This window comes from Chlamydotis macqueenii, chromosome 2 (genome assembly GCF_036417535.1).
Source record: "Chlamydotis macqueenii isolate bChlMac1 chromosome 2, bChlMac1.mat, whole genome shotgun sequence".
In the NCBI taxonomy this organism is placed as follows: Eukaryota; Metazoa; Chordata; class Aves; order Otidiformes; family Otididae; genus Chlamydotis; species Chlamydotis macqueenii.
In genome coordinates this window covers 29,162,615-29,184,380 of record NC_141557.1, presented here as the reverse complement: position 1 = coordinate 29,184,380, position 21,766 = coordinate 29,162,615, and the positions used below count along the sequence as shown (strand labels likewise).

General features: G+C 37.0%; 1 protein-coding gene across 1 annotated transcript in view; it reads left to right on the top strand.

The window, feature by feature from the left end:
* VWDE (von Willebrand factor D and EGF domains) overlaps positions 1-21,766 on the top strand; it is a 40,243-nt gene that overhangs the window by 513 nt on the left and 17,964 nt on the right. Inside the window, exons 2-12 of the mRNA XM_086741764.1 lie at positions 4,910-5,094; positions 7,995-8,226; positions 10,190-10,255; positions 10,957-11,228; positions 12,753-12,842; positions 14,228-14,372; positions 15,063-15,277; positions 15,602-15,675; positions 17,651-17,924; positions 19,211-19,419; positions 19,870-20,852. Of these exons, the coding sequence (XP_086597890.1) occupies positions 4,910-5,094; positions 7,995-8,226; positions 10,190-10,255; positions 10,957-11,228; positions 12,753-12,842; positions 14,228-14,372; positions 15,063-15,277; positions 15,602-15,675; positions 17,651-17,924; positions 19,211-19,419; positions 19,870-20,852 (2,745 nt within the window). The remainder of the gene's footprint in view (positions 1-4,909; positions 5,095-7,994; positions 8,227-10,189; positions 10,256-10,956; positions 11,229-12,752; positions 12,843-14,227; positions 14,373-15,062; positions 15,278-15,601; positions 15,676-17,650; positions 17,925-19,210; positions 19,420-19,869; positions 20,853-21,766) is intronic.

Sequence of the window (21,766 nt, the reverse complement as noted above, 5' to 3'; positions counted from 1 at the left end):
GACCTCCGCAAAACCCTGTCTGTGCAAAACCCAAAATGTTTCACATTTCTGAGAGAAAATCCACATAAAGATTAGATACAGTAGCGTATTATATTGAGGACTGCTAGGACATATTCTATAAGCGTGTATTTCACTTTTTTTAGAGGTTATACAACTACTTACTAGCTTTGCAAAGCACTATTTAAGGCGTGGGCGTGAGTGGCTGAGAAGTGTTTTAACATCCTTTCAAATAATGTTATGTATACAGGTGTGTTAACGTGTGCACGTTGGTTCTGTTTTCGTTGTGGTTCCGCATACAGGAGTATTCACATTCCCGCTCCGTGGTGTTGTGGTGCTGTTGTTGCTTCAGCATTTGTGATCATGCTCTTTTTTTATGTCTCATCCAAGCAAATGATGTCTTTTAGGTGAATAGTTACAAGCATTTTTATATTTTGCTTTAAAAATGTTACCCTAAACTTCTTCCAGAAAGTTAATTTCTTTCCGTTTTAGTATTTAGTATTTAGTATTATTTAGAAATAATTTAAGTCTGCAAACACATCTGAGCACTTTTGCTAAATGCAGTCCTGGTTCTAATTTCTGCCTCGGGATGTTGATATACTGAATCCTTTGCAGTCAGTAGGTGCAAGAAAAAGCACGTTTAGGATCGGAATGGGCACTTACTAATGGCACTATTTGTTTATCTGTAGTCATTTGACACATCCTGGCCTTTGGACAGCAGGAGATACAAATGGATAAACTCCATACCTGAGGAACTGAGTTGCCAGTCCTGCCACTCTGTTCTTGACTGCCTGTACTCTGTGGGTCACTCTTCTTCCCATCTCTACTCTGCTTCATGCCCAGCAGTCCACAGCCCCTGACTGCTCCATAAACATTACGGGCAGCTAGAAAATCATCTGCCCCTCCCTGCGGGTGGATGGGAATAGAGATGTGAACAGGGAATTGAAAAGTCCTTCCTTTGTGGAACTCATTTTCCACTCAAGTGCCTCAAAGGCAGTCATCAGGAGCCACTAAATATCTCTTTGTGGCACATGGTTCAAGAACCTGTTTGACTTTTGCTTAACACATGGTGTTCAGAGTACCTACTGCCTGACCCTCCTTTTTGGCAGTTGTGGTAGAAACCCTTCTGTGTTGGCAGTAAGTGCCACGGAGTTCCAGTTCCCTCTAGAAACAGGTACTGTTGTCACTTCAGAGATTTCATCTGTATCTCTCCCCAAAAGGCCTGACATACGTGTACTAGCTTGTGTATTTTTTATATTTTAGTCTGTTCAGAGAGATGACTGGAAAAATGTGCCCAATATGGAAAACAGCCAGAAAAAGAGTTCTTAGAATAGCCCAGTGTAACAAATACCTACAGTGAAGTTTGGGTAGCAAACAGGGCAGCTATACAGTGTCCGAAATGCTGCATTAATCCTGAGATGAGCTATTTTTACTGAACAGGGAAGTTTTCATAATACAAACTCAGGACTGGATTTAATAATGGGGCCTCAGCCTTCCAGTTGCAAGCAGTAGCTGTGATCCATTGAAGGTCTTGCTATTGCTCATCCTCTAGGATCTTGCAAAAGTTGAATTATTTTATAGCGTTGGGTCACGTTTCTCCGTATCTGGCAGGACCAAGTAGGTCTGGGATGGATCCAGGCAAAACTCACTCTTTTAATCCTAAAGACAGTCAGGAAAAAGCAAATATGGAATCAAATTCTTCCTGGCTTGCAGAGACCTCAGTTAAAGAACAGTAGAAAGCCATAAGACAGTATAGAGGGTGTTTGTGGAAAAGAAGCACTGAATATGATAAATAAACTTAAATTCTAGGAAAGCAGCTGCGTATTTTCCTAAGAAATTGCTTTTCTAGCAGACAGTGTGTAGTATTTGGACCTCCAAACAAAATGGGAGAGTTTGACTTCCAGAAATAAGTCTCTCCTCATAGCTTATCAATGTGTATCTCCATTAGATTAAGTTAAACCACTGATGCACAAGCTACAAAGGAGGCTGAATTTCACAGTCTTAAGTATTCATTTGTGCATTTTCTAATTAGAAGTTTGATTTCATTGTTCTAAAGGAAATATTTAAATTTGAAGTTACTGAATCACTAATGCATTTAAAGGTCCTAAACGAAAAAAAATAAAAATAATATTCTCATATATATGGAAGTATTTCCATCAACAAAAATAATTCTTAAATTATAAATTCTGTGAAGACTAACATGAGTTTTTCATTTTGTGTCAGAACACGTCGTAATGTTTTGTGACTGTGGGTGAAGATGCTGTAAGTCAACAGTAGCATATATGCCTCCCCATGCTTTAGTGTTCCTCCCGTACTAGGCAAAGCTGGTAGGTGAGTTTGTCCTGTGGGTGAGCTTCCTTAGCACTTTCAAGTATCAGACCCTATTTTCAGTTCCTTATTATTTTGTCAGACTTGACTCAATGGGTTGCAAATCACTGGGTGATAGATACAGGCAAAGCTTTTCTGGAGCATTACAGCAACATTGGTATTTGTCATTCTGAGAATGAAGTTTGAAATAATACTTATATTATTTTTTAAAAAATAAATCCTGAATCAAGGAATCATTATTTCAGTGGAAAGTTTAGCAACTCCCCTCTTAAATGCCTGTGATTTAAGCAGGTCTGGTCTGCAGAGGTAACTTTTTCACAGAGAACACAACATTCAGTGTTGTGTATGTCTCCATAAATATGATCATTTTACTTATTCCTGCTGTTGCTAGGGTTAGCACATCAGTTACACACTCAGATGTGTAATAAAATATTTTAATTTATATTATTGATTATGGCAGTTATTTTCAGTTGTTTTGTGGAATGGGTAAGGAAAATAAAAGACAGAAAAGAAAAAAACAACCAGCGTTAGGCAACATGAGATTTCCAAGCAAAAACTATAGAAATACTAGCATACTTCTAAAAAGGAAGAAAGAATACATGAAGAACTGGGTGACATTTCAAAGTGATGTGCATAATAATAAGAAACGTATAATTTGATCTTTAGTAGGATTTATAATCCTATTACAAGTGAGTACAGTCAGCTGTTTTAAAGATCTATCAAATGATGATCTAATTAAACTGTGCAGGAAAAGAAAATAAAGACTTGTCTCATGTCTAGCTTGATTTATTAATGGAAAAGGTAACAGATATTAATTGTTTCAGGACTGATTCGGTTACAGGAAAGAAAACTAATGAGGGTGCTGTATGAAAGGGAGAATTCCAATAAAGAACAGAAGACAGGAAGAAACTTTCACCATGGTTCGTAAACTGCTTGTGCTGAAGCTTGCTTGGAAAACATTTCAATAACACACATGACTGACCTGTGATTCTTCAAGGGCTTTTCTTCAAATTCCAGGGAGGGATAAATTCTCAGTAAGGTCAACTTGTATGGACACAGATAGCCTACAGGCTACTACGAGCAACTCAAAAGCACAGTGGTGGCACAGTCAATCACATTGACTTCCATCTGCCCTTAGAGGATAGAAGATAAAGCTATTGTTACCTGCCTGGCTAGCCTAAAGCCAGATCAGATTAAATCTTCAGTCTTTGAAAGACTATAGGATTCTCATACTGTGCTTGAAAGAGATGATCTCTGTTCTTTCACTGGGACACCTTCTCTGTTTAAAGGAGGGGAATTACCTGATTTTGAAATGGTTTTATAATTGTGGTTATCTGAACAGTGATAGGAAGGAATGTGGTAGATAGTGCATTATTGCATGATTTGAACCAAAATACGTTTGTAATCAGTGACACAATTACATTATGCAAAATATCGGACAAATGAAAAAAAATAACTGGGAGTGAAAACTGAAGATCAGAGTATTAGTATTCAAAATGCAGACGTTTGCTTTCAGCTGTATTTTTAAAATTCATTAGTAGCATAGTAAAGGCAAGAATTAAGGTTAACTGTGTCATTCAACACAATCTGAAATTCCATTCACAGTCAGCATCAGTTGGTATCCATTTTTAAAAGCAAGGTAAATAGATATGTGTATTTAAAATGTTATGTGTTTATAAACATTGTCTTACTTTATTTTCCCTTAGTTTCGCTTCCCAAGCATATTCCTGAGCAAGAATGGCTGTTCAGTACGTTGCATACAAATATGCTATTAGCCAGAACTCTTACTGTCATTGTCTTTGACAGGAGTCAACTCAGCTGCCAGATCAGACTCAGAAATTCTGGCATTCTGCTTTTTAAAAAAACTGTCATGAAGGCTTCTTCAGATCCTGATCCTTCATTTTACCTACTAGCAATTTTGAGATATTTTTTGAGACCACAAGATCACTTAAATGTCCAAAAATATGTTTGTCAGTTGTATTTACCTGATTAAAATTTATCTTGTCAGTCATGAATATTGACTTAAAATGTGTAACTAAGTATCTACCCATTTCCATACACACTTTTGCTATGATCTGCATGTTTACATTCAAACTCTCATCCATTTGAGGGAATTCTTCGTTTCATGCATAGGAACTCTGTAAAGTGGTAGCCTATTTCCAAAAGACATTTGGATAATTCTTACTCCTGAGGTAAGAGTTTGATGCTCTCATGGATCTGACACCCCATTTTTATTCAGGTTGTTGGGTTGCATAAAAATCACTGGAACTAGAAAGTCAAAATCCATAGAGAAAGTAAAAAAAATATTCCTTTCCACTGTTTTTACATCTGGGGTAATTGTGTAGTCTGGTGGTTAGTTTGCATTTGTTGTCCACTTAAAGAAGGGAAAGTTAGTGCATGATGAATTGTATTAAATTTTAGAGTGCTAACATACCGTACATTTGTTGTTGTTATTAAGACTTCAATATGTTTTTCAGTAAAAGTAGCTTCACATATTGCAATATATCCATATTTTCCAGTCAAAAATACTTAACATACTTACTGGACATTCCATCGTGATACGTGAAATACTCTTGCTCCACAGTTCTTGAATGCACTCCTGATGGACATCAGATCCTGCAGACCCCTTACCGAAGTGTTGATTTTGATTCATCCCACCTCCAGCAATCAGCTATTCAGGATTTAATATGTGACCATTCCCTAACACCAGGATGGTATCGCTTTATGATTTTTGATAAGCCTGCTGAGATGCCAACCAAGTGCGTAAAGGTATTGTTACAACTTATTTGATTATGCAAAATATATGTTTTTCTTAAGATATTTTCAGTAGGATAGGTATAAAAAAAGACTGTGGTTATGGAGACTGATGTGAGGGAATACAGAGTACCCATTCCTTCTAAATACTTGAGTATATTAAAATATATTAACAGGAAAATTGTCTTAAGCATTGAAAATTTTACAGTGAATGGGCAATAGCAGAAGGTGATAAATTGCATCCCTTTTAGAGCACTCAAAAACTGCCATTTGTAGTCACTGCTAAAGAAAATTTTCTCAGTGGCGGCATAGCTGGGATTTCGTGTTGCAAAGCTGCAACTGTGCGATGGTTAGTCTGTTAGGGAGGCCCTGTGAAAGCAGTGTAAAGACTTGCAGCCACATAAATCCTGTAGTTGTGGAGCTTTTAAAGTGGTCATGTTAGAAAGAAGAGATTACTCCTAAAATGGCATGAGCTAACAGAGCTAACTGAAAATTAGTTGCCTTGTCATCTGCAAGTCCCCTAAGACTAAAGAATTACTTGGAATATTTAATACTTTAGACTTGTAATGCTTGGTTTTGGAGCTGTTCCAACATCTCTGTAATAGTCATATTCCACAGAGAGAGATCTTTGTAGTTTCCTATTTTAAAACGTTTCCTTGTTAAAAAAAAAATTAAAATATCACTAGAATATTTTACCTGTGATTTTTCTGATTAATTGAAATCTGGTCAGTCTCTTTAAAAAAAAAAAAAAAAGAAAAAAGAAAAGCCTAACAATGAAACATTTTTAAAGGAATACAAAACGGTTAAAACATAATAATAAAATTAAATTGAATGTATAGCACCCAGTCTTATTTTTATTTATGTATTTATTTATTTTATTTTACTTTTTGTTAAATCTTTACAGCAGTATAAAGTACCTTCAATGTGCTCCTGACTCAGGGAGTCAAAGAGCTGTGTTTCAGAGGCTACTGTTATCCAGGCTCTTATACTGCAAAAAGCAGCGAAAAGCATGACTCCTGAAGGACTTTCTTTCAGTTAGATATAATACAAACAAATTCCCTAACTAGTTGTATTTTGTCAAAAATCGATACTTTTATGCAAAGGACCAGCATGAGAAACCAGGAGAAAGAAAAACCAATGTGTTTCTTAGAGCAGACGTTAGACTAGCAAGACACCTGCTCAGATAATCTAAGAAAGTTTTAGAAATCTGACCAAAGTTCTCAGTGCCTGGTAAGTATTTGGTTAAAAAAGGCTACCATCCTAGTACAGAGGAGTCCAGATAATTACAATTGGAAAGAGATTGATTCAAAACTTATTGAGCAAATAAGATTTGTGCATTGACATCTGCTTCTTTGCATGTGTTTATAAAACCAAGACATTTGTTTTGAAACCTCAAAGTCAAAACATTAAAACCAGACTAGAACGGATATCTTGTTTGGGAAGTTTTCTTCTTTTGTTCCCTTCAGGAGAATTTTTATTATAGTTACATTTAATCCTTGTCAAAGATTCAGACCCTGTTAAACAATCCATCCCATTTCTGTCCACTTCTCATTAATTCATCTGCCTAATGGATTAATAGTGGGCTCAGATATTCTAGATGAAGAAAAACGGATGTACTTTTGAGATCAGTAATTGCTCAGTGAGTCTGCAGTGGTCTTTAGACTATGTACCAAGAAATCTAAAAACAAGATGATCTGAGACCTCCTTTCGCTATCAGGTCAAAGAAAGGAATACTTGAGGTGACATATGAAGGAGGAGAGGTTCTCAAAATCTCACAATTTCAGGTTTATAGTTTTCTTGTAAATATTTTCCAAATGCTGGCTTTAACACACTGTGTCCTTCTAGGTGTTTTTCTTCAGTTTGCTTTCAGCAGCACAAGAAAGACAGGAGGTGATCTTTAACTCATTCTGGTAACCCGTGAACCAGATTCCTTCTTTGTCTCCTTTTCTCAGGATTCATTTTTCTGTATTCTACTGGTAAACTCTGGTGTCTTCTAAATCAGACTTACGCTTTGGTTACCATGATTTGTCTTACTGTTAAGTTGTGACCTCCATGGCAGCTTCCTTGACCTACAGACCTCACCTAGCCACCGTGGGGAGGACTGAAGGGGATTATCCTACTCACTCTGTGAGGAAGAGCACTGAACAAGGCTTTCATTTGTGAGAGATGGAACAACAGCCCTCTTAAATCACCTATTCAATTGTCATCTGAACCACAGACCTTGTGAAGCTGGCTGCTTTGTAAACACCAAAGGATTTAGGGTTGCTACAAAATCACTGTGGTTGTTACAGGGGTGCTACAAGCATATCTGCACCTGAAGGTGGGGAATTGAAAGACAGACAGGGCTTATCAGGTGTCTTGCATTTTTGGCTTAGGCTGCAAGTCAGTAACCTTGTGTCAGCTAGCCAGATCTCTTAGATGAAGGTCCAGGAGGTTAGCTGAGCCTTCAGTCTGTGGCAGAGGGCAGATAAAATGTGTCAGCTTTAACACCTTTAGTTCATACTCAGAATATGTATGTTCTACCCTGTATTTGCTGTGCTCTGATGGCATTCACACAGTCAGTTACTGTGGGTTAATGGCTGTAGAGTAGCTCACTAAGCCATAACACAACTGTTAGCTTTTTGGGGCAAAACACTCAGGTGTGGCTCCCGGTTAAGTTCTTCAAGAACTAAATTACAGCCTGTCTTTAGAAACATTAATTCGTTAGGCTGAAAGAAGGACTTAAGTGTCTTTTGTGTTTATTTATATTCAACCTTGAGGAGGAAAGTAAGCAAGCCCTCAATTATACTGTCTAAACTTTGCTAAAAGCTCATGCAGGAAATTAATTGAATACATATGTACCTCTCTAATATTAAAGTGCAGCAACAATTTGATATAGCGTTAACCATTTTCTGATCTTTTTTCTCATGCTGAAGATGAATCACTGTGGTACTCAAGCCCCTGTCTGGTTGTCTCTGAGGGAGTCAGAATCCATGCCTCGACCTGGTGAGATCAAACAGTTAACAGCTTGTGCTGCATGGCAGTTTTTCTTCAGCACTTCAAGAGACTGCTGTCTTTTCCGAATCCCTGTCAGTGTGAGGAACTGCGGAGATTTTTTTGTTTATTTACTGCAGCCCACCCAAGGATGCATGGGGTATTGTGCAGAAGGTGAGAAAATATATGCCATAACTCAACTAAGTATGTGTGCTTATTAGTAAGTGTGTTTTGCAGATACTTGCCTGAGTGTAAATATCTGAAAATAGCTATAAGGGCTAAAATTTTCTGCAATCCTTACTTTTCATGCTGATACAATAGAAAAAATATTTGGTATGCTAAGGTGGATTCACACTGCTCTTTTTTAACTTATGTTTGGCAGTCAAGTATTGTTCAAAGCCCAAAACCTTAAGATTGTAAGTTTTTGGTTTTTTTTTTAAAATCAGGTGGAGATATAAGACACATCTAGAAGCCAAAATTCAGAGTACCTACATTGGCATGCATACTCTGCAAATATTAATTTCTGAGCATGAATAGAATTATGTGTCAGAGTAAATTTTGTTTAAGAACTTGACCAAACTATATTTATATACCTTATTATTTAGCTTTGTTACAAATATTTTTCTTATTGTAGTTCTTCTGTCTTCTTTCTGGAGAGTATACATGTTGTTGCTAGAAGAAAGTTCAACACAGAAATACTCTACTGATACACGCTTTAGTACTGTGAGAAAGAACTGAAGTGCAGCCCTTCTGCAGTGTCTTGCATTGTCTTAGACCATTGTGCTGCAAAAGTGTGTTGGTCGTCACTGCTCAAAACTTCAATATTTCATTGTTCATGCCAGATGTTTTAGATAATTTAGGGAAGGCATTGTTAAATCTTTACAGTTATAAATACTGTAATAGCAACAAATCAATGTGGTATTCTTGTGAGCTGATATAACACACTGTTGGTGAAAATACTTGCGATATTTTTGTGCAATATATATTGTATTGCACTGGATAATATTCTTTATTACTGACTGCTTGCAAAAGCTTGATAGCAAAATCAGTGGGTTTTCTGGTGCTTTATTGGCCCATTGTTATACCTTTAGGTCCAACTGTTAAGGCATTCTCCAAGGGTTTATTGACAGAAAAAAGCCAGAAATGGGACATTTCAGCATGCAAGTGACTGAAGCAAAGAAGGACTCCTGCACTATAAGACTTTGCATTTGCTTTGGATGATAGCTCATGAAGAGGAAAAAGGGTGTAAAACCATAGGCAGCGAGCTAGCAAATTTTTACTGCCTCAGAACAAAGGAGGCGAGTTTGGCTCTTCTGAATACTGTAAATCTGAAACACAATTTGAGTTTAAATGCCCTCTTTTAAGATGATGTTTTCGTGCAAAGTACATTGTACTCTTCTCCTGCTTTTTGTATCTAGGTTACCATGTGTACTTCTTTTCTCGTTAACACTTGATAGCTGTAAACACCTCATGCAAATTTTCAAACGATCTCTCCTGTATATGCTAAGAGATTGAAGTGTTGTATCACTGAAGCGTGGAACATAAAAATCTGGTTTTTATACTTTTTGGGTTGCTGCTATCCTTTTGACTTAGTTTGAGTGGAGTAACTCTTTCTACTCCTGTTACAAATGCACTCGTATTTTCATGTTTACACTACTGCAAACAATAGCAGTGCATAGCACTTTTTCTTAGGCCCCCGTAGGAAATATGAGTTTTTTAAAAGCAGGTCTGCACTGAACTTTTCTGTCCAGGGTTACAATTAATGAATAAACATTCAGATGTGGATTTAGGGAGACAAAATATTTATTCAAGAGAATGGTTTAATTCCTTTTTATTCACTAACAACATCTGTAAGTATTGGCTGGGTACAGTAAAAGATGTAGAGGTTGTAGAACGTCCTCTACCCTGGCTCCTAGGTGCAGCCAATCTACTTGTGATTTCTAACTCAGGGCTTTGTACTCACTGCTACCATGACTGTATATGAATTGGATTACAAGATTGTTTCTGTTCTGCTAATTTACACTTCAATTAGTGTCTTGTATTATTTAGTGTATTTTAAACATAGGGCAGTAATTTAAGATCAGTGATGTACATACTCCTTATGTGTGTGAATATACAATTTAAGAAAAAATTATAGTTGTTTCAGATGCAAAGCTACAGTTCTGTGAACCTGAGGGAACAGAAATTCAAGGCGATTGTAGCAGTATTTTGTTTTGATTTTCAAGATTTTCTCTGCTTCTGTGACCCAATAATGTCAACATTTAGTCATATTCTGTCTTGAATAACAACATGTTCATGTTATCAACAGTGTTGCTCAGTCTATTGCAAAAGGAGCAGTTTGGAGGTAATTTCAGACCTGGTATTATAATCGTACTTTCTCAGCATAATGTTCAGAATAAGTACCAAAATGTTAAAAAGTAATTTTAATAATACTGATTTACAGATTACTTTGATTCTTTTGGATTCAAATATAAGATGAATCTACAAATCATAGTGTTGCTTATTCTTTTTTTACTTTTTAGTTTTTTTCCCTTTTTTCATAGAGAAAATATTATTTTCTCAGACAAATTCCTTTGCATGTTGCTTTCTCCTGTCTGGTAAAATAATTAATTGTATTTTGTTCCTTCATTTTTGGTTTATTCCCACACTCTTCAGCACCTTCATATGGACTAGAATATAATCAAAGGCTGATAAAGAGTGTTTTCTCCTTTTAACAATTAATAAAAGGAACATACACATTTTATCTGATTCTCTAAGCAATTACATAATATTTCCACATATAAGAAAGAGTAAATATTATTAGTGTATTATTTGACAAAATATATGTCAATGTCATTTCATCCAATCCTGATAAAAACTATAGAAATAGACTAAAAAGCGTAAACCACATTTTTCTTTGGCTAGGTAAACTGTCTTCTTCATCGTCTCCTTCATCGTCTCCATCTGTGTCGCCACCACTACCAGCTGTTCCTGAAATTGTAGCAGAGTTGATCAAAGGCAACGTTTACCTAAGATGTACCTTTGGTGTTCCTTTTGCAAACACCTCGGTCAGATTCATTATAACTTGGTCAAGACTTTCTCCTGAAGGTATCAAAGAAGAACTGAAACATGAGGCAGCAGTTCATACATTCTCACTTCTAGAACTAGATGGGATAAACGTCAGACTTGGAGACAGAGTATGTTAAACCGTAATTCTAATCTGTTTGTATTTTTGTAAATACAGCTCAGTAGACACTAAAAGTTGTTAGAGACAGAGTTCCAGCACCTAGTTGGGTAATTTTTCTTGGCAGAAGCATGCTGCCTCTAGTTGTTGTTTACACCAGCAGTGCCCATATAAATGTGGAAATAGCACAGAATATATCAGTAATTATCACTGTCGTTAAGATTTTGAGACTGTGTGTCTCAGTACAGCATAGTGTGCCTCCAGGAGATAAATGTTTATTCAAGTTGCATCTTCTTCACCTTCTACTATGATTTTGTTTGATATTGTAAATTAAGAGGATTTTTGGATGCAACTGCATCTAAGTGAGAAGCTGTAAGAGCCAGAGGTTGTGAGAAGCTGTGTTGTTGATGCATTAGATATATATATATATTTTTTTGTTTTGTTTTCTCTAAATCAATAATAAGCTGCTACTTGATGGTTTTGTCTCTAGGATTGAATTTAAATGGTTTCATCTCTGCCACCAAAAGCAGTGGGAGAGCATTACCTTCCGTGGTAGCAGAATCAAGACCTAGGCTGCCGTGGTAGCTCTGAGAAGCTTAAGCATTGGAAAATCAATAAACTTTCTGCCTGTATATACCAGAATACAGGTTAATTTTTCCTGGCCGCAGTAAGAAACAAAAAAGCACGTAGCTGGTATGTTTGTGCGTGTATGTTCAAGCCAAAGCCAGGCTGTTTGGCTGGCTTATGGACAGAAATAGCAATTGCTAATCCTCCAAAATCCTTTGTGGACTTTGTGAATAGTTGCCTGACAGTGTTAGCTCAGTGGCAGCCAAAAGAAAAGGCACAGTCATAAGCTGCTGCTGTGAATCCTTGGTTTTCTCATGATCTGAAATATTGTATGTGTGGTCAACACATCTCAAAAGGGATACAGCAAAATAAACAAACAAAAATACAAAGCCAAAGCGAAATCGGTGTCTAGTAGCATGGAGTTGGTTCAGTGGAAGGAAGTCAAGTAAATTTTTCAGCTTGAAAAAGACTATCCAGGCCCATAACACCAGGAAAAAAGTATAGTAAGAGGAGGAGGAGGGGATGGTTGTTTTGCATAATCTAAGATGTAACAGACACTCAACAAAATTAAAAGGCAAAAAATGTGAAACAGACAAAAAGAAGTAATAAAGTATCAAATAATAAAGTATCAAATGTATTTCCACAAGAAGTCATGAGGCACAGGAACGCTCCGGAAGGGATTAATTAATTCCATAGAGGCTTAGAGGCCTTCTAAACATGATGGCTTGTATGCAGCCTTTAGTTCAAGAAGTCTCTACACCGCTGGTGAGGTATGCCAGGAAAAGATCCTAGGACATTCGATCTGCTTCTGTTTTTCTTAAGCAGCATCACTGGCAATTGGTAACTTCTGGTGCAAACAGAAGACTGAGCACGGTGAATCCATCAAATGGACCCATGATGACTGCAGTTTATCTTCACGTGACCACTTCATAGCAAAAGTGTATTCAATTATGCTGGTTTTGCCCCACAGGTCTACTGTAGCAGTTCTGCTTTTTTTGTGGAGAAGCCGGATATACAAAGCTCTTCTGTTGAGAGCAAGGAATTTTTTGCCGGCATTAAGGTAATTTTGAAAGAAAATAATGTTTTACTTTGTCGCCATAGGAATCTTTCTTAGTATTGCTACAGCAGTCAATCCTTTGTCTAGAAGGCACTAAAAATGTATTACTTGTGGACTAATAGAGCATGTTCTTAGCTGTTCTTAGCTGTCCCTTCCAACCCTAACCATTCTATGATTCTATGTAATGGACTTAAATTTGTCAGAAAGCAAGTTGTTTCTATGCTCCCCATGTAGTCAAGGTGGAGGAAGACAGAATCAACAGCTCACACAAGTTACAAAAACATAGTGAAAGCCCTGATCTCCAGCAGTTAGAGTCGACTCTGACACTGTATTTGTAAACTAGGAGGGCCAGATCTCAGACCTGAGCTCTAGCACACTGTTATCCATTGTATCTAACTGCTACTGCCTTTTCTGGCATGATTTTGGCCTATGCCAAAGGGGTGTCCCAGGGCATGGCTCATGGGCCAGCTGGCTGTGGGGGTAAGGGAAAGGTGAGGCCAACATGGTCTGGGCTTAGAGAGGGGGACCAGAAGATGAGCTGTGCCATACTACTTGGTCAGAGACCAAGGTCCAAACTGATTTTAATTCCTGCTGTGGATATAGCTATAGGGACTCATTTGCTGGCCAGAACAGGACCCCAGTCGCCGAAAGACATACTCCGTGTCTTACATACTGGGAATAGTCCTATTGACTAAAGGATTTGCCATTCGTAAAGTTAAGCCTGAGCTTACGTTTCTGCAGGATCAAGGCCTAGATTTATCTTGTTTAAGTGCAAATCCTTAGTGCACACTGTAAAGTGTGAATGCATTATTTTTGTTTTCCTCTGAGGATATGTTCAGAATTTCAGCCAATGTACAATGCTCAGTTGTAGGCCTCTACAATTATTACTGATCTGTAGTTGCATTTTTGATCATGCATCTATAGTGAGATGTGTTGTAAGTCTGTGGAGAGGAATCCCAGGACAAATATGGTGCTTCCAGATTCTTCTTGGACATTGCTGCCTGTAGGTAGCTTCCCCCTCACTTCCCCCTGGACAATACACAAAACTCTGTAATTTAGATTCCAGAAGTTACCCAGAGAATACATTTTTGTGGTATTAATGTGGTTTGCTAATCCCTTATCTTTCTAGCTAACGTTTACTCTTGCCCTTTCCTTATGCTTGCCCCGTATTGCCTTCTCTTCACGACTCTTGCTGCTGTGTCCTTATCTTCTCCTCAGTATGTCACTGCTCTTCAGACCATCTAAATAAGCTTGATGAAGTGAAGCAGGCCATGCACTATGCCATTCCATCTCTTCTGTTTTTTATCCTGTACTCCTAGCTGGTTAGTAAGCAGTGCAGTAGTTTGCTCACAAGGCTTGCATTTTATGTACAATTTCTTCTGTGCCAGATACATCCAGAAACGTACGATATCTCAGAAGACGGGAAGGAGTACAGACTGGCAATAGAAAGTAGCGTTCCTATTCCTTGTCCTGAGTTTAGCCAGCCTGAAAGTGACTGCAAAATCTCACTAATGTTAAATACTGTTGATGAAGGTAAGTATTATCCTGATTTTTGTTGCATTTGTATTTTTAATGTGTTTTTCTAAATATTCCCACCACTCTGCCTCTTTGGAGAAGCTGTAAAGTTATAAAATACTTTCTAAAATGTTAAAACAAAAAGTTAACAGGCTTTATGTACTGCTGCTGAAAGTACGGATGGACAGGCCCATAGTCCATTACTTGTTGAAGTTAGCAGGTGTTTTTGGCAGCTATGGGTATTGGAGCCGTAATATTTAAGCTGAATAGACAGAATACCATAATATTTACAAAGTTTATAATTCAGTTCATTTCACTGACACTTGTTGTGTTGCCAATGTTGTATATGCAGTAGTGAAGTCCTCATTTTTTATTCTTGTTACAATTTTCTGTAGTACTTTCTCAAGCACAAGTTCTGTGAGCCCCAAGAGGAGCCTCACCTCTGCAGACAACCTTTTTCTTATCACATCAGCAAGACTTTCATGATTTTCATTTGGCTATCCAACTGAAAAATTCAAAACCATTTTCTTGGATTTGTGTATGAAGATGTAGAGAGGGGGTTTCACATGACCAAACCCAAGGAAAATGCATACTTATTTTCATTTATGAAAATGCTTGTAAATAAGTTAGTATCTATATTAACTGTAGTATACAAAATGTGACTTGTTCAGAGGGAAACTCACTAATTATGTGTTTTCATTAAAACAGGTAAAGAGCAGTTAGGTTTAAACTTGGCTCTTTCTTCTTGTCATGTGGATCTTCTCCGGAAACCTTGCAATGATGGAATCTGTAGTCAAGCTGTAATTTATTTCACTGCTGTGACAGACTTTATGAAGGATGGAGACAGAATTACCAGAATTGCAGTCGAACCTATATCCAGTGAGAATTTCCTATGGAATGGCTATGTTCCAGAAAGCACACAGGTTGAAAATCTTCGTGTTAAACTCTGTAAACTGGCCAGAAATGTGGCTGATGTAAATGAAGCTTCTATTTCAGTTGTGACTTGCTGACTCACACCAAGATTTCTAAGTGGTCTATTTTCCATTGTTTTATTTTCACTGAAATGCTGTGGTTTTATTTGAATTAATTTTTTTTACATTTTAATGTTGATATAATTACTCAGACTGGTTAAAAGTATAATATAATGTGTTTATTAGAATGTAAACTACTATGATAAGATAAATAATGTGCCTGATTCGGTTTATTTCCTGATCTGACATATCTTACTATGCTTCTTTGTTTTGAAGATTACAGTAAAGGATCTACCCACTGCCTACTGCTACTCGTTTACTGACCCTCATATAATTACATTTGATGGAAGGTAATCACTGGATTGCTGTTCTTAATTTTAAGTGTGTTGGGATTTTTTGTGGCTGTGTTTTTGTGGATTGCTTTAATTGTTTATTTATTTATTTTAAATCTATGCTGGTCATACAAGTTAGCTGTAGTTTTCCAAAACTGCACTCTGCATTTTACATTCTTTCTTGGACAATAAGAATAAACGCGGTTTAGTTCATAAAAGCTTTCCGGCCATGATAATGTTCGGAATATTTGTATTTCTAAATGCGAATTTTGAGATTGTGGCAAAAGAGTGAAGCAAATGGGCTATTTTCCTTTTTAGAGGAGTGTGCCCAGAGAAGGGTGATTGCTGTCTGGTCTGTTGACTGTGAAAGATAGAAATGTTATTAAATATGAAAATAATAAAATGATTGATTAGGCAAAACTGTTTTAATGCAAAGGTGTTTCCAATCTACAGCATAGATTCCCTTTTTCTGGATGTCAATATCTGAATCCTTGTAAGGATCAAGTTGCTAGAAGCTATCTACTGTCTGTGTAACACTGTGCTGAGTTCATTAATGGTATTGAAAGCGACTTATTCACTGCTGTCACTTGCACATCACTGACATTCTTTCTAAATGAAGACAGCTTCCCTGGCTACAGCTGGCATGTTTTTGGTATGCTTCTGTCTTTCTAGTTCATGGAAGGTGTCAAAACAAATACAGGTTCCATACCTGGGACCTTTATATTTTCTGCTCGGCAGAAGCCCATTTCTTCAACTGAGCAGGGTGAGAAGAGAATATGTTGCCTTCAAATAAGAATGTTCAGCCCACAACCCCAATCTTCTTGTAAACTTGATGACAGAAGAGAAAAGATAAGTTGTAATTACTTCTCTGATTACTGTGACTAGTAATAATAATAAATAATAACATTAATAATAATAACAACATTATTTGGGTTATCCTGATCTTACAGTTCCAATTTCAGTGGGAATTATAGCTTCAGTGGGCATTTTGACCATCAGTGCATTGTGATTAAAATTTCTTAGGAAGCAGTGATTTGCTGTGTGGAAATAATTTTCTTTTTAGGGATAGAGACTGTTGCTACTTTATTTTGCAAACAGGAAAAACAAATAGAAAAGGAACTGTCTTTACTGACTCACGGGTACTCCTGTGCACTCCCAGTAGGGTAGCCATCTGCAGTTTGTCCACTGGCCCGTTATACACAAAGCAAATCACCATTCTGCAATTAACTGTCAAATGCCATTTGTAGCCAAGAGGCTGTTAAACTTGCAGCAGAAGTTTGAGGGCTTTTTTTCCCCCTTCTCCCTGCTGAATCGTTAAATCGGCTATTTAAACCTTGCTTCAGGGAACAGATGGCTAACCCTAAGGAAAAAAAAAAAGGAAGTCACTATTTATGTGTTTCATCTTAAGTAATTTTCAAATATTTGGGAATAAGCACTCCTCATTTCCATCTTAACAAAGCAGACCTTTTAAAAAGTGTGTGGGTTTCTGAATCATTCTAAGGGTACTTATGCAGTGTTCAGCACCTGATCCCAACATACACACAGTTAAGCATCTTGCTGCTCTTGCTGCATAGGTGTATTGCTGTGGAAACACACAGGTTGAGAAGCACCCGCTGGTTCCCTATCATAAGCACAGTTTAAAAAACCATCAAAGAATAGCAGTGGCTTTATGGTTGTGTTTCTATTCACAACCATTGTCTACATATACTCCTCTTGTGATCCTTCCTTTCTTCCTTCTTTTGCTGCTGTAGAACAGGTTTATTTTTTTCTGATTTAGAGCTGCACAGAGGAAGATATGATGGTGTTTGTTCAGAACAAAGTTGTGTATTGATTTGTGGGCTGTACTGTTTCGTTTTTCTGATGCAGGAAAATGAGTTGTAATATCAAAGTTCACTAAACTTTAGAAATCTGTTTCAAGATAAAATTTCTGACATGTGGCGATACAGTTATTTTATAACCAAAGTGATATCGCACACTATTCTTTTGATTCCAGGCTCTATGACAATTTTAAAACAGGAACATTTGTTCTCTATAAGAGTACATCTCGAGATTTTGAAGTTCATGTTCGCCAGTGGGACTGTGGAAGTCTTCATTATCCAGCATCCTGTAACTGTGGCTTTGTTGCCAAAGAAGGAAGTGATATAATTGCATTTGACATGTGCAGTGGTCAGCTACGTGAGTCACAGCCACACTTATCTGTAATAAGTAGAGACACAACAGGAAGCAATGTCAGAATCACTGAATCCTACCTAGGAAGAAAAGTAACAGTAAGTAGTAAATGATTGCTTATGGACACAATTATTTTTATCAATTCACAGCAACTTCAGAAATAAAACGTGCCTTATTTTCTGCAATTAAAGCAATAGCATAGTGTTTATATTACAGTCATAGTGCTTTGGTCAGTGTTTTGCTTGTAAGTGAAGGATGTTGTCCTCCAAACCAAGGATGTGTCAAAATGCCTACCTTTCTGGAACCGTGTTGTCAATCACAGTATATAACCCTTGTGTGAATGGTGTGGTTTTCTGATTCAATATTCACTTATTTAGCGGACTTGATATTCCAAAATGGGGTCTCTGTGTGCTCTGTTTTGTTCATGTCAGTGTCACATAGGAAGGCTGTGCATGCAGATAATTAAGTATGCCAAATGACATCCACAGAATTAGAAGTGTACATTGGTTTCTCTTGAGGATGTGGCCCTCAGATAAAACGTTCATGTTTGCTTTTAGAGTTTCCTGTATCTTTTTGTAGATAGAATTGCTATAGGAATCCACTGAACTTTAAATGAAGCAGAATATAAAAATGAAACTCTCAACTGCTCTTTAATCACTCTGTTGGTCTGGAAGGCAAGCCATGAAAACAGATACGCCTTTTCAACTTGGGTTCGGCTGTTGGTATAAGAATATTTTAAATATTTAGCTTTTATCTGGAGCACTTCATCTGAAGACTTCAGATATTAAATATTAAGACATCATTAGGCAATACAGAAGTTAAATTCCTCCCTTTTTAGAGGTAGGGATATGGAGGAAACAGAGAAATTAAGTATCTTCTTCAGATTTGTGTAGCAAGTTAATAGTAGAAGCAGCATTTAAACTTGGCGTGTTACTCTATATTAAGCTACTAACACAGGGAATTATGTAGCTGACAAAAAGAAAGTTGAGAAAGTTGCTGCCAAAGAGTCTATTCATATTACCAGAATTATCTCTTTCCATATGCTAGCATCTGGAAAGTGAGCAGCCCAGTTGGTCTTCGATTTTTCATGGTTTTGCAGTCACTGACTGTCCCCAGTATACCTACTAACAATAGATGAATTTTACTGACCTATAGCACACCATCTAGCTGCTTCCTAAGGTTGAGATGTATAAAGTTTTTTCTAGAGCATCACAACAAGAAGAAATAATTAAATTTGTCTGATCTGGAATAGTTAGAGCCAGAATTTAATGGGATGTCTTTGTATGCCTGGTGTTTTTCAATTGTACTTTACCATCAAATGTACCTGATTTTATTAGGTAAAATAAAAGTCATGTCTCTCATTATGATATCAATATTTTTTTAGGTTTTGTTTTCTTCTGGAGCTTTCGTTCGTGCTGATGTGAGTGAATGGGGAATGAGCATAACACTTAGGGCACCCAGTTCAGATTACAGACATACAATGGGACTCTGTGGCACCTTTGATGGAAGTGCAGAGAATGACTATCACACTGCAAGTGGGGTGGAGATCCCAAACCATGCTGATGATCCTTTTTCTTTTATTGAGAAATGGAGGTAACAAAATACTTCTATTTCAATGAAATGTCACCATTTTTGGTTCAACCTTTCCTTCACACTCTTAAAAACTTGTCAAAATAATAAAAATAAAAGTCTTCCTAACTTTTAAAGTTAATGTTATAATGTCATTGTTACATTTCATAATTAATTTCGGAGAAAATTGAAACTGAAGTGCCAAATTAGTATTTAAGTAGTGGGATGTAAGATTACTTTGAGTAGGTTTTGAACAAAGTTATACAGAAAATATCCACTCTTCTCAATTCTTCTAGTATAAGTTACTCTCCTGGTTTTGTGATTTAACTGGTCTGTAAATATAGCTGTATGCTGCAGATTCTGTGATCTAAGCTGTAGAAGTATGAAACAACAAAAATCAAAACAACTATTTATGCTTTACTAAAACAATTAAAATAGTTCAGATACAGTTTAATCTTTTCCTTTCTTCTCTAGAATTTCTCCAGGAGATAGCTTGTTTGACAAGATACCTGCTTCTTTAACATCTTCTAGAAAAATAGTCTTCTGTGACTGCACACTTGAAGATGCTGAATTATATCGATCAGTGAATAAACTAGAGAGTTCTCAGTCAGAACTTCCTCTGTCTTGTAAAGAAAGTGAAAATGGTAGATTTCTTTCTCTGATACCAGGACTGGATGTCACTGCTGAGTATCTTGGTCCTGTTGAACTTGTCAGAGGCTTAAAGAAACGCTCATCTGCACATGAAGTGGATTCATCTATACTTCTGCAGAGGGAAGATAATCAAACCAAACTTCACAAAACATCACTAGTAAACACACATGTCCCTGTAACCTCAGTGGGAAGTACTGGTGTAGAAAGAGAAGAAACTTCAACCTCAGGCATTAGAAGAAGTTCTCACCATTACAGTAAAAATCTTCGCAAAAATCAATCTGTTGGAAGTAGGGGGAAGCGCCAAAGTTATTATGGCTACCATCCTGTATTTCTATTCCAAAGTCTTAGCCAAACAGACTTAGAGGGCTACAGCTATTTTTTCCCTGAGGACCATGCCACTAACACAGACCAAAAGTTTCTTCCTTCTTGGCCCACACCTTCTGGCCTCACCGAGTCTAGCACTTTATTGCTATGCCAGCAGGCAATAGCTAATTCCAGTATAGGAAGATCTTGTGGTAGCCTTCTTGGCCGGCGAATAGAGGATGCGATCAGTATGTGTGTTAAAGATTTGCTGCTGAAAGATGACCTCAGTTGGACAGAAGCTTCTTTAGCTCTTCTAGAGAACGAATGTGAGAAGAGACTTCTAGAAGAAATAAATTACAACCACCAGGAGCTTCAAGAGTCGGTTGAGAGCCTGCTTAATGCATTAAAGTGTCCCAGTCTCTGCAGTGATAATGGAGAATGTACAGAATGGGGCTGTGCGTGTTTTGAAGGCTACAGCTCATATGACTGCAGTATACTGTCTGGTAAGTGAGGGAAAAAATGAGATTTACTTAAATAATGTTCTCGATGTATGTGCCACATACCCCCTACAGGGGTCTTATTCGTTATCTGGCAATTTAGTCCCAATTTAATACAGCTGTAATTGTTTTCTATTCAGCCTTCTTGTTCACCAAGGACAAAACGTGTGCTCAGTTTCTGGTATGTCAGATTTTAAAAATTTAGCACTTAGTGAGTTTGCAGTCCAGAGTATTGCCCCAAAAGATTAGCAATTTTTCCACACACTATTTTCTTCAGGGAAGACCTGCCATATCCATCCATTCCCTATTTTTTTTTGTAGTGTATGTGATTCTGTTTATTAACTGTAAGTGAGATGTTTTTCTCCTTGCTGATGTTACATCTCTGTAAGCTAACTGTTAGATGTGGTGGAAGCAGAATTTATGGTGAAGAAAAAAAGAGGTATAGCAAATAAAGCTGAGCGATTGGTGGGTTTTTTCCAGTAAATAAGACAGTAACTAAAAATGCAGTTAAGGAAGTACACTGGCAAAATATTAAGTATTAGATAACTCTAAACTCTTTCAAGACAAAAACTGTTAATATTTTGGTTTGCAATAGTGTTTTTGTTTTACTGATCTGTTTAAAAACAAATGCAGAAAGAGTTAAGATAATAGTGAAATATTTGATTCCTCTTGAAATGAAATAAACTGGCTTTGCTTCATAAAAAACTATTTTTGAGTGCTCCAATATTTTTCAGTTTATTTTCTGAAAGAACTTCTACCTGAGATATTTTTGTTTAGTCTTTAAACAAAAATTCCGATTATACATTATTGTGTAATATCCCTTTCCAGTTCCTATTTCTAGGGCCTGGGTTGAATTTAGATTTTATTCTGCAAGTGTGATGTAAAGAACCATAGGTGAGAAAGCAGAACACATATTCACA